General features: G+C 48.3%; 1 protein-coding gene across 1 annotated transcript in view; it reads right to left on the bottom strand.

Moving 5' to 3' along the window:
- Nucleotides 1-12684, bottom strand: part of BLK (BLK proto-oncogene, Src family tyrosine kinase) — a 369223-nt gene that overhangs the window by 49496 nt on the left and 307043 nt on the right. The window contains exon 9 of the mRNA XM_086926186.1: nt 5990-6169. Coding sequence (XP_086782312.1) covers nt 5990-6169 — 180 coding nt within the window. The remainder of the gene's footprint in view (nt 1-5989; nt 6170-12684) is intronic.

The following is a 12684-nucleotide window of genomic DNA, read 5'->3' as shown; positions in this document are numbered from 1 at the left end:
TGGAATTGCATAGCTGGGTATAAATAAAAAAATCAAGCAAAGTGCTGTTGCTCTGAGAGCAGAACTGCTTCAAAGACAGGAACCTCCTGTCTACATATAGGCAACCCAGCATCATCATGGACACCTACAACAGAGTGGTCTGCACCATGCGTTCAACCATGAGGGGAAGTAAAGTGTTGGAAACCAGCTCAGCAGCCGTGGAGAACAAATAAGATGGTCTCGTTTTCTAGCATAGGGATCTCTAGGTCCAGCAAGCACTATCTACCATTTGGATATCCTGTCGCAGTCTGGGAAGATTCTGAAGGACCAGGGAAGCCAGTGGTATCAGATTGATAGTGTTCAGGGACAAGGTATGGGATAAAGGCATCAGAGCTATCCCGGAACTTAGCGTAATAATTTTATTGAAAGCTCCTATTCCAGTAGCAGACGAATGACTTTCAGGACTCCAGCATGTTTGGCAATAGCCTGTCCTTAGATATAGGTTTTGGAGGCCTCCCAAACTGTGGCATAGTTTGGAACAGTGCCCACATTGTGCTGACACAATTCTAATATCACTGAACAAAACTCCTCAAAAACTGGGTCCAAGAGGAAACCAGAAAACGCCAGTGTGGGCAACGTAAGTCGGAGAGCGGAAGGGTCAAGGGAAATCTAACTGGTGAGTGTTTGGGGAAGCGTGCGAGGCAGGTCCTGAACCTCCAACACAGAGGAGCCAATTGTGAGTAAAGCAATCAATTCCAAAGACAGGAAGAGGATTCATGGGCCACAGAATATAAGGTATAGTCTTTTACCACCGTGTGTGCCGGACGCCATAGATCACATAGCCCATAGGGGTTACTAATATCGCACAACACCTTGACTGAAATGACAGCGGTGTAAACAACGTGCTCCAAAGCAGTCCCGTTGTGGGTCAAGTACCAGGTTCAGGTCTCCTCCATACCAGTGTCCATGTTAAAAGTGTGCAATTTAGCAAAGATCTCTAGGATAAGCTGGGGTCATCGATGCTGGGTGCATGTCTTAACCAGTGCAACTCTATGTTGTCATGTACCCACTACATTAGGATATATGTTGGCCATGTCCTTACAAGTTACATGTTGTTTAAAAGTCACATGTAGACGTAGCAGGATGCACTAACCGAGGAAATAGGAGATGTGCGAAGAGAAATATCAATGTGGTGACGATTTCAGGGCAAAAGAGTGAGGGTGACTAGGCGCTAGGTGTGTCTCTTGTAAAAAAAGCCACATCAGCCTCATGTCAATCTAGACAGGACAGAGCCCTGCTAACCTTACGACGATCATTTAGACCTCTGAAGTTCCAGGTGAACCATTCAAGCATATACCAACAAGATGTCATGGAATGAAAAGGAAAAATAAAAAGAAGCAAATGAGGATGAAAACCCAGGGTGAGTGTAGGAGCTAGGTGAAAGCAACAGATTATGAATTCTCCTGTGCAGGCATCAACATGGAACAGCATTACTTAACAACAGCCCACCCTACCCACACTGAGAACCCCAACAGTCAGCACCAGACCCCATAAAGCATAAACCCAATCAACAAAAAAAAAAACACCAAAGAGTGATACACACCATAGGGCAACATGACTCTTGAGTGAACTTGAGAAGGAGATTTAAACCAGAACACAGAACACAAGGCAAGGAGTGCTGAGTCCAACAGGTCTCACTGAGGGCCTAGAGAGAGACAGAGGGTGAAGAAAGGAATGAAGTAACGCCACTTTTGAGAGGTGATGAATATGGAGAGCAGCCACTATGCAAACAATGTTGTCCATGCTATGAGGAGAAAGAAAAGAAAAAAGAAAGAACGGAGTTCATGAGCTGCATCTTTTCTTTCCCGAGGTGACTTGATGCTGGGCATCTGGACAAGCATAGATTGGGGAACCCACGTTGGATGTGTGTGATAACCTTGTCGCAGACAGAGTCTTGCAAAATGTGACAGCTTTTGCAGTGTTCTGAAATACATGAGTCTTTCCGTGTATGTCCACCTTCAGTATTGAGGCTGTGCAGTGTGCGTCACACCTCCGTGAGCTTATGGCAGGCATCCTGGGAAGTGGAAGCAAAGTCTGGGGAAAATTAATATCTCAGAGCCTTAGTGATGCAGGGCTCCTTCCCACGAGCCAGGGGAGGACATCGTTCTGATCATGAAAATTGAGAAGTCGGGCTATAATCAGCGATCTATGGGCCCACTTCACCTTAAAAACGTCTAAAATATGTTCTCGGTCAAAAAGGATTGGAGCAAGGATTCCACATATGATGTCATCTGGCCAATGGTAGTTGATTCCGCAATAACCGTAATGCACATGCTATTGCTCCTAGAGCGCTCTTCTAAGTCTTCGTTCTTTATGGCAACAGCAACCACTTATTTTTCCAGTTTAGCAACCTTGTGTTGCTGATGTCGTTTTCGAGTTCAGAGATTCTGCACTCCACGCCATCTATGCAGGCAACCTGTCTTTCCCCATGCACCACCCTAGGCAGAGAGGGGTTTGACGGGGCTCCTGATTTGGTTTGTCAGATTATCTCAACAACCTAATCAATTGTCAAGGGAGAAAATCGCAAATCTCATCGTACTTAAAAGACACAGGCAATGTCTCAATGCCCTCACTAACTGGGGGACTAAAATCAAATCCACTGTATCATTGTAGGGCTGTGGGAGTGGCCAGAAGGCCCTGTGGGGCTGTAAGAACAACCATAGATAAGAGTGGATTAGCAGTGACAGGCGGCTCTGACTACATGTGCCACCACTGAGAAGCACTTAATCCAAGTGGCACTCATCCACCATGAGCAGGGTCATCCTCAGGGCCCCTCGACCTGAAATATCTATGTGTGGGAGCATCTCCCGGGTGTGGGAAAGCGGCGCAGTCCGACAAACATGGTGGGTGAACAAGGGAGCCGGCATCAGGCTCGCCAGCCGCCCTGGTCGCTGCAAGGCCTCTGAGGTCGGTAGGTCCAAATAGGTCATGGCCGCAGTAATAGAGTGCACTACGGCCCAACTAAAGCTCTGCTTGTTCCCCAGGACTCAGCAGGATTCAGGTCACTTCCCCCGTACAAACATGATGAAGCGGCTGCCTCAGGCAGATCCCCATCACTCAGGATGGCCATCGCTAGGTGCAGCTCCACGCTATACCGCCATCTTGGCCGCTAGAATGGAGAAGACCCCCCATCATTACTTTATTTATATATGAGCCCCAAACCCGTGGTTGAGAACGGAATAGATCACAGAAAACTGGGATGGGATATTATCCAATCCAGGGGCCTTGCCTGATTTCTGGCCATGTATAGCCTTCCTAGTATCTGCTAAAGAAAAGGTAATTGGACAACTACTATCTAAAATGCGGGACTCATATTTTGTCACAGATTTGATTTGATTTAAACATTTTAAAGCACCCAAAGGTAGCATAGAAAAAGCCCTGAGAATTATAACAGAAGTAAAAACAGTCATGTTTTCAACTGCTTTCAAAAATAAAGAAAATTAGCTTGATTTTTAAGATCGAAGGGCAATCTATTCCGAAGATTGGAGGTTGTGTAAACAAAACCTCAACCGTCCCAAGCAGATCTCTTAATTTTTGGAGTAGTCTCTGAGCTAAGGGACGCTAATCGTAATAATATTTTCGGAGAGTACTACCTAAATTTGCTTTTAAAGTACTAAGGTACTGATCCGTAATGCGCTTTATGAGTTAAGCATAATGCCATAAAGTCATTCCTTTTCCTGACCAGAAGCTAGTGAAGCTCTGTCAGGGTATTTGTTGCAGATTTAAATTTGGGGATTTTTTTGATTAGCCGACAAGCTGTATTTTGCAACTTCTGAAGCGTATTTAAAGGTTTTTGTTTAATTCGCAGATGCAGAGAGTTGAAGTCAAGCCTGGATCAGTCTAATGAAATAACCACTGATTTTTGGAAATCTGTAGGAAGAAAAGGAAAGTACCATCCTCAACATTCTCATGGTAAAAAGCAGGATGAAATCAGTTTATTAGTCTGCTCCACAAATGACAGCTCGGCATCGAATATCACACCTAGATTTTTTACTTTAGGAGCTGATGACCGAGGCCACGATGATTGGTTGCAGAATGAAACACCTTTACCAAGGAGAACCTCTGTTTTTTGAGAATTCAGCTTTAAACAGTTCCCACTCATCCAGCTGACAAAGGCAGTCATACGCCTATCAAACCACCCTGCAACCTCCACACAACTGGAGTTTGACACAGCGATCTGAGTTTCATCTGCGTACGCTACTGTAGCAAATCCGAATGAGTGGATGAACTTGGCTAATGGAGTCACATACATATTAAACAGCATAAGGCTGAGAGATGACTCCCGGGGGATCCCACAAGGGAGGGTTAAAGATTTAGAATTAAACTTCCCAAAGGCCACCTTTTATTCTCAACCTCCTAAAAAAGATAAGACAAGGTCGAAAGCTGATCCTGTAATCCCAATAGCAGCCAACCACTGACCGTATCAAAGGCCGCTGAGAGATCTAAAAGGACCACCGCAGCCTTTGCAACATTGTTTATGGTAGCTCTAATCTCTTCTGAGATTGCAACTAGAGCAGTCTCAGTACTGTGGCCTGATATGAAGTCGAACTGTGCCTCATTCAACATTTTATTTTTCTCTAAGTGTCCAGACAGAATTGTATTGAAATGTTTTTCAATAACTTTTGCTGGAATAGGTAATAGCGATATAGGTCGATAATGATTCTCTATCATAGGATCCAGCGCAGGCTTTTTCAGTAGTGGAAGGACTGAAGCCTTCTTCCAGTCTTCAGGAAAGCAGCCCTGCTTGATAATAGTGTTGAATAGAGGCATAAGAGCCAGGGCTATCTTTTGAGTCACCCCACGCATCAGAGGTATGACAAGGCTCCTGGTTTGGTTTGTCTGATTAGCTTAACGACCTGATTAACTGTAAAGGCGGGAAATTTGCAAAGCCCGTCATACTTAACAGACAAAGGCAATGACGCAATGCAATCACTAACTCTAAAATCTAATGCACTGTAAACCTCCTCCACTCTATCTTTAAGATATGTGGCCAGTTTATCTCATAAAGACTAGCTGAGCGGGGACCATTTGAGGGGGTTAGAACTCACAAATAATTGGACAGTTTTAAAATGCTCTTTAGATGGATTTGCTGCAAGGCTTTCTGTAAAATATTTACTTATTTCCTCAATAAGCCTTATATATTCCTGAATCAGATTTTTATACCTAGCTTTTTCAGTTTTGTCATATTTGGATCGCCATGATTTTTATTGCCTACAACATTTTTGTTTCATTATTCTCAAAGATGTAATGGTCTTGCAAGGGATTGGTGTATAATTCCTTAAAATATGAAATCTATTTTTGCGGTTGCATATGTACTTCTGGTTTCATATATTCCTTGTGCCTACAATGTGCCAAAATATGACAGAGTAATGAATTGGGCATAGGTCTTTCATAAGGAAACGAGCGATAAGCATTATGTGCAAAATAAAATAAGAAAAAACAGCAATTGACAGATGATGTAGTACAAAGTAAAATAATAAATTAGAAGTAATAACAACCAGCAGTGGACCAGTGATCATAGCTCCTGGGCATTACGAGCTATGAAGTGTTCCTTCCCTTCGCCCTCAATATGTGCTCTCCACTTTGGCCCATTATTGCAGGCTGGTCAATTAATAGTCAACAATGACCCCAGCAGAATTCAATAATGCTAAGTTGATGAGAGAGAGTATGCCTAGTACTAAATCTCATGCCACCATTGTCTTACAATCAGCCTAGAATGCCGGGGACCGTTATATAAACATATGAGGCCTCGAATGAACCTCTAATTTGCTCTCAAAAGTATAGTTCAAGATTATGGAGTAAATAAAACTAGAGACTATTAGAAATTCCCAGAGCTGTACACGCCTTTCCTAAAACTAAAGGCTGTAGTATGTTTTAAAAAATAGACGAAAACTAAGAAGGACCATGAAACATATCACTTAGACATGAGAAAGGACAACAGACTTCTTACCCTTGGCCATGTACTCAGTCACAATATATATTGGTTCTTTGGTGACTACAGCATAGAGTCGAACTAGTTTATCATGCTGAAGGGTCTTCATCAAATTTGCTTCTTCCAGAAAGGCCTCGGTAGGCATACTCCCTTCCTTTAACGTCTTAACAGCAACTTTTGTTTTGTTGTTATAATACCCTAAAAGACAATAAAGCATGGCTCATTTAAAAGTAGGACAGTAATACTGTGAGCATAGTTTGTGAACGACAAACGACCTTCAAAAACCCAAAGTACTTTGATTTAAGGAGTGCAGTCGTATGTGTTAGAGGACACTAGGTAAACTCATTTTATATTTCAACTTTTGTTAATAAAATGTCCCTTTCAAGTTCAATAACTTTTGTTGAAATGTGTTGAAAATATCAGCTTGCTTTTACTTTTTTTCAAGTTAAGAGTGTTCAGTGGTGGTAGGGGGGCGTGGCCAGGAGCAGAAGATGGCGGACGCTTCTTACTAACGCTCCGCGCTGAATCCCTTCATTATCCTGGGCATCCTGGCGGAAAGGCGGATTTCCCGGCCTTCCCACGCATCCCCCATGCCTATGCATATCCGCCGTACCTGGTGAGGGTCGTCCGGACCCTGGAGGTGGCTCACGGCGGCTCTGCATGGTGTGACCTGCTGTGCCGTGAAAGCCCGGCACCTGCCGCATGGTAGGCCACTGCGGAGCACCCGGCTCCTTGAACTGCTGCTGTGGTGGTCCCCATGATGGTTCCGGGACCGCCGCTCACTGCTGCCTCCTGACTCGGCGAGGCTGCAGTAAGTGCGGCGTGACTCTGAAAGGCGACGGAGGCGGCCTCTGGGGTGCCGACGGGGAGTGCCTGCCACGAGGGGCTGGGCCGTTGGTGTGGAGGCCGCTGCTGACTGCTGTTTGGGGACGCCCGGAGAGGTTTCTGCTGCCTCGCCAAATGTATCTGTGGCGTCTGCCCGGGGACGTGGGGCTACGGGGTTCGGTCAGGCCAAGGGCCCCCACCGGTGCACAGCGTGTGGGGAGACATTCCGAACGGGCCAGTGGGCCGAGTTATCTCTTCTGAGGTGGGGGACCTTGGGGGTCGGTCGGGCCTAGGGCACCCACCGGAACAGAGCACGTGGGGTTGCAGTCCTGACGGGCCAGTGGGCCAGGTTATCTCTTTTGTGGTGGGGGACCTCGGGGGTCGGTCGGGCCTAGGGTCCCCACCTGTTAAAAAGGGTTCCAAAGACAACCGGTAACCAAAGACCCTTTTATGTTGCCCGGCGGTATCGCCTCTATGACCCACCAATATTAATCAATGAAGAAGCAGGCGCTGGAGACTGGAAGGCGGGAAACGAGGATTTTATTCTCTCCGGAGGAGAACACATCAATTCAGACAGCAAGTATCGTCACGAGGTGCTCTAACCACATCTCTGAGGCCGGGCCTCTTATACTAGAGTTTACGACCTTTATTGCACATAACACATTCTCGTAATATTTTAATACTTGAAAGAACATCCTCGGAATCTCCCCTCCAGACCCGTTCCCACATACATTTACAGTTGGATTCCCCACCCCGGTCACAACAGGTGATGGTGGTCGCACAGCAGGGCATTCCGCCGATTCACGGAATGCGTGGGGTTGATCGGATCTCATGGGGTGGGGGCTTTGATCGGTTCGGGGGTCTTTTGATGGGGAGGGGAAGCTTCCTACTGTACGGGGTAATAAACAGTATCCGCAGGGTCAGGTGGCAGCCTGGGAACGAGGAAGACAAACGGGGACACAGGAAAAGGGGGTTTGCATCAAAAGGGTTTGAGGCCATGAAAGGAATGAAGGGAGGTGTCGCGCTGGGAACAGGATGGGATTCCGTGGTGAAGCTGCGCTGGAGAGGGGTTTATGACCCAAGGCATGAGAGAGCGGGGGGGGGGGGGTTGTCAGCGTGCGGGGGAATGCTTGCGAGGTTAAGAGAGAGAGAGACGCGCTGGCTATTAGTGAGGGGCAGGGAGGCCATGGTGCTCAAAATGGCTGCCGCTTACGCGCACGAATGGGCCTGGAAAGGGGGCAAGATGGCGCCGATAATGTTGACGTTTTGCAGTCTAATCTTTAACAGTCCTCCCTTTTCAACATATCTTAGCCAACTTGCTTACTCAATGTCAATCTTCATCAAATTCCTAACCTCGGCATCATATATTGCTCTCATACGTTCGTTTTCAAAGTCCACAGTCTTAGGGCAAATACAATTTGCACATAATGAACACAGAGGTGGCAGACATTGAATTCCTAAGCATAGACCGCATATCACAACTACAGGAATCAGGATAATGGTGAACAGTCTCCAACCCCAGTTCTTAACGGTGTTCCAGAACCAACCACCAAGCGACCATTCTTCTTGTTCCTGGTGTACTTCTGAAGAGAGTCTGTGGAGATGTTCGATGGCTTTGTACACTGAGGGTGAGTTGTCCGGTATGTATGTACAGCAGCTGGACCCAATGATGCAGCATGCTCCACCACGGTCCGCAAGAACCACATCCAGGACAAGGCGGTTCTGGAGAGCCACCAAGCGGACCGCTTGAAGTTCAGCGGTGTTGTTAGCAAGGATACCAGCCGTGATGTTCATTGTTGTCTCAACTGCTTGAGTCAGATGTCGGATGGCACGGCTGTTTGCCATCGGGCCCCAGAGGGGGACCAGTCCTTTCATAGCATCGATGAATTGCGCTCCTGTTGAATCGGCTTGTTCGATGTCCTTGGCTCGTTTTTGTCTGTGATGATTTGCTGGTGCCACATATGTCGGAGGAAGAATGAAGGAAATGAAACAAGTGCCCCCCCAGCCTTTGGGGAGCCAGGTGTAAGCCTTTGTGCCGCAGACGAAATACGTGTTTGGAGATGCCACAAAGGAAGGCGGGTCGATGGAGTCCAGAGTTCTGGAAAACCGGCAGGCACTGTGGCCTACCAGCTGAGTCCCAAGCCCTTCCATGCACATGTGGCCAGTGACGTTGATGACTGACAGGGCCACAGTCAGAGTGGCAGCCGTTCGTTTTCGCAGGTAGGAGAAGGTGGTTCTGGTTGGATTATTGAACACTTGCATTTCAACTTGTTCTTTAGCAGGGATGTCCAAGTGGATGGTGTTGTTGTTGGTCTGCGGGCAGAAGTGTGTCTTTGTTCTGTTCCGCCAGACCCCGTGGTAGAAATGCGTTACCGTTTTGCTGGAGGTGGCATTGTCCTTAAAGCTTTCTTGCAGAAGCATCAGCCAGGCAAGACAGGAACCGTGAACTGAGAAAGGTGAAGGGATGAATGGTATCGAGTGTCCAGTGGCGTGGGGTAGCAACCCACAGATCCAACAGTTGGTGGCATTGGTGGCAAGGTTGTGCTGGTGAAGTAGTTGTACGAAGGAGTTATTCCAAAATTCCTTTCGCCTCTCTCTGAGTTGGGGAGAGAGCGAGATCAGATAATGTTCCTTCATGGTGGTAGGCTGGACAGTGGTCAGGAATGTTTCGTGAGCAGGTGCATTTTCTTCCACAATCCAGAGTGTGGTCATGAGGAGAAAGCAGAAGAGGATTGTGATGAAGAGCGCAATAGTCTTTGGGCTATGGAGTCTGTCTGCTTTTGGGTTCCTGCGGTGGGTATTTCCTGTTTCCTTCATCATCTTCTTATTTGGCGCTTCCATCATCTTCTTATCTGGCGCTTCCATCATCTTCAAGGGGCTCGGTAGCGGGCAGAACCACAGACTTTGCTTTGCTTCTCTCCGGGTAACCCTCGGTAGTGTTTAGGTCACCGTTCTGAGATTTAACTCAGTCTGTGGTCTACTTAGCCGTAACTCCCTCCTTTCGACGCAGGAAATACCCTTCTCTTGATGGCACTGTGGGATCAGAGAATTTTGAAAGTTCAAGTGTTTCGGTATCGGGATAGCAGGATAGTGACGGTCGGTCCTTGTTCAGGAGCTCTTCTTGACTGTTGATGGTTTCGGTCGAGGTCAGGGTCGAGGAGATCTTCTTGCAGTGGTGTGCATGCAGCCAGTTGCGTTTTCCCTCCACCCGGAGTGCTGTTCGGGTGGTGATGAGGACTTGCCAGGGGCCCGTCCACCGGGGTTCCAGACTCTTGGCACGCTGGAAGTTCCGGATCAGGACGAAGTCCCCAGGTTGGATGGTGTGTCCGGGACCCCTGGAAGCGTCAGGGATGGCATGCAGCACCTGTTGATGGATAACAGACAGTGTTTTAGTCAACTGGCATAAGTAATCAGACATTAGGACGTCCGGGACGTCATGAATGGAAGTTGGTTTCGGCGCAGACCAAACATTCATAGGCCGGCCGAACACAACCTCGTATGGTGTCAAGTGGTGTTTGGTGGGGGTGGAACGCATTGAGAGCAATGCCAGGGGGAGTGCGTCTGGCCATTTCAGTCCTGTGGTAGCTACTATTTTGGCCAATTTTAGTTTCAGTGTGGCGTTATGTCGTTCAACTAGTCCAGCAGATTGGGGGTGGAAGACTGCGTGGAACTTTTGTTTTACACCCAACCCCTTCAAAATGAGTTGGATAACTTCGGCTACGAAGTGGGGGCCATTGTCGCTCCACAAAATTCGACAAAGGCCGTAACGGGGGAAAAACTCCTTTAACAGTACCTTTGCTGTGGCCATAGCAGTGTTGTCACGGGTTGGATATGCTTCCACCCATTTGCTAAATGCGCATACCACCACAAGTACATATTTCAGGCCTTGACATCTGTCTAGTTGGATGTAGTCCATCTGCAGGACTTCAAACGGGTGATTTGGGACCCCAAACCCTCCCCGGGGTACTACAGTTCCTTTCCCGGGATTGTGTTGCAGGCATATCAAACACTGTTGGACCAAGCGTTTGGCGGACTCTGTGATCTTATCATTGTGCCAAACTCTGGAGACAAGTTCAATCATGGGGGCTGATCCTATGTGGGCAGGGGAGTGCGCCATAGTCAGTATGGGAATCAGATACGAGTCAGGTAGCAACCATTTGTCTGTGTCTTTTGTCCGCCAGCAGCCTTCGTCATCTTTTAATCCCACCCGTGTCCATTCAGTCAGTTCGTGTTGTGTGCTAGCCATTTGAATGTCTCTGATAGTGTCCCTAGCGTCAGTCCATTTTTCTGCTTGTGACCTGGTCACGTACATGCGTGTTGTCGTCCTATTTTCAGCTGTCGCTCGGGCAGTGAGGTCGGCTAGTGCATTTCCCTGTCCAATAATGTCTGTCACCTTTTTGTGTGCCTGGCATTTGATGACTGCAAGCTTTTTGGGGAGAAGGACGGCTTCGATCAAGGCGGAGACTAGGTCCCCGTGCAAAATGGGGGTGCCGTGTGAGGTCAAGAATCCCCTCTCCCTCCAAAGGAGCCCGAAATGGTGAACCACCCCGAAGGCATACTGGCTGTCGGTGTAAATGTTTGCTGTGGTACCTGCTGCTAGAATACAGGCTCGTGTCAGGGCAATCAGTTCCGCTGCCTGGGCAGATCGTTGCGTTATGCGGGCTGTCTCGACTACAGTTCGAGCCGTGGTGACTGCATAGGCGGCCGAAGTGGTGCCATCGGGGAGCTTGATGCAAGAACCGTCCACCCACAGCTCTCCGTCGGGGTCGGGGAAAGCCGTGTCTCTGAGGTCAACCCTACTTCTGGTCTGTTCGTCTGTGAGGGTCACACAGTCGTGTACAGGGTGCGCATTGGGATCGTTTTCTGGTAAGGGCAGCAGGGTTGCTGGGTTCAGTGTGGTGCATCTCTTCAGTGTGATGTGGGGTGCGAGCAGAGTCAGTTCGTACCCTGTCAGTCGTGCACTTGTCAGGTGTTGCGTTTTGGTTTGGTTTAGGAGGGTGTCAACTGCATGGGGTACCAGTACTGTGAGGGAATTCGAGAGCACGATCCCCTCACTCTGTCGGATAGAGATCGCGGCAGCAGCTACGGCTCGAAGGCAAGCAGGCAGGGCTCTGGCTACGGGGTCAAGAGTGGCTGAGAAGTAAGCGCATGGTCGTTGCTTTGGGCCAATGGACTGGGTCAGGACAGATAAAGCGCACCCCTCCCTCTCATGGGTGTAAAGGGAGAAGGGCTTTGTGTAATCGGGGGTACCCAACACAGGGGCTGAGCAGAGGGCATCTCGTAGTTGCACGAAAGAAGCCTGACACTCAGGGGTCCAAGGGAGTGGGAGAGGGACGTCCTTTGCTAACAATGAAAGCAGTGGTTTTACTACGAGGCTAAAGTTGGGCAGCCACTGTCGGCAGAAGGAGGTGAGGCCTAGTAGGGAGCGGACCTGTTTCTGGGTCTTAGGGACGGGGGTGTCGAGAATGGTTTGGATCCGGTCAGGAGTCAGTTTCCTTCCGTCTTTGGACAAAAGGTGGCCTAGGTAAGTGACCTGGGGTTGGCAGAATTGCAACTTCTTCTTAGAGACCTTGTGGCCATTTCCTGCAAGGAAATGCAGGAGTTGAATGGTGGCTGTGACAGCTAGTGGAGTGGTGTCGGCTGCCAAGAGGATGTCGTCGACATATTGTACTAATACCACTCCATCGGGTAACTGGACTTGATCCAGTTGTCTCTTGAGGGCCTGGCTGTAGATGCTAGGGCTTTCTGTGTAGCCCTGGGGTGCTCGGCAGAACCTATATGAGCGGGCTTTTAGGGTGAAGCCGAAGAGATATCGGCTGTCTGGGTGGATGGGGATAGAAAAGAATGCATTTTTGAGGTCAATGACAGTGAAGGTGGTGGCAGTGGAG

Source organism: Lissotriton vulgaris, chromosome 6 (genome assembly GCF_964263255.1).
Source record: "Lissotriton vulgaris chromosome 6, aLisVul1.2, whole genome shotgun sequence".
NCBI classification, from domain to species: domain Eukaryota; kingdom Metazoa; phylum Chordata; class Amphibia; order Caudata; family Salamandridae; genus Lissotriton; species Lissotriton vulgaris.
The sequence above is the reverse complement of the archived record's forward strand: the minus strand, read 5'-3'. Positions and strand labels throughout refer to the sequence as shown.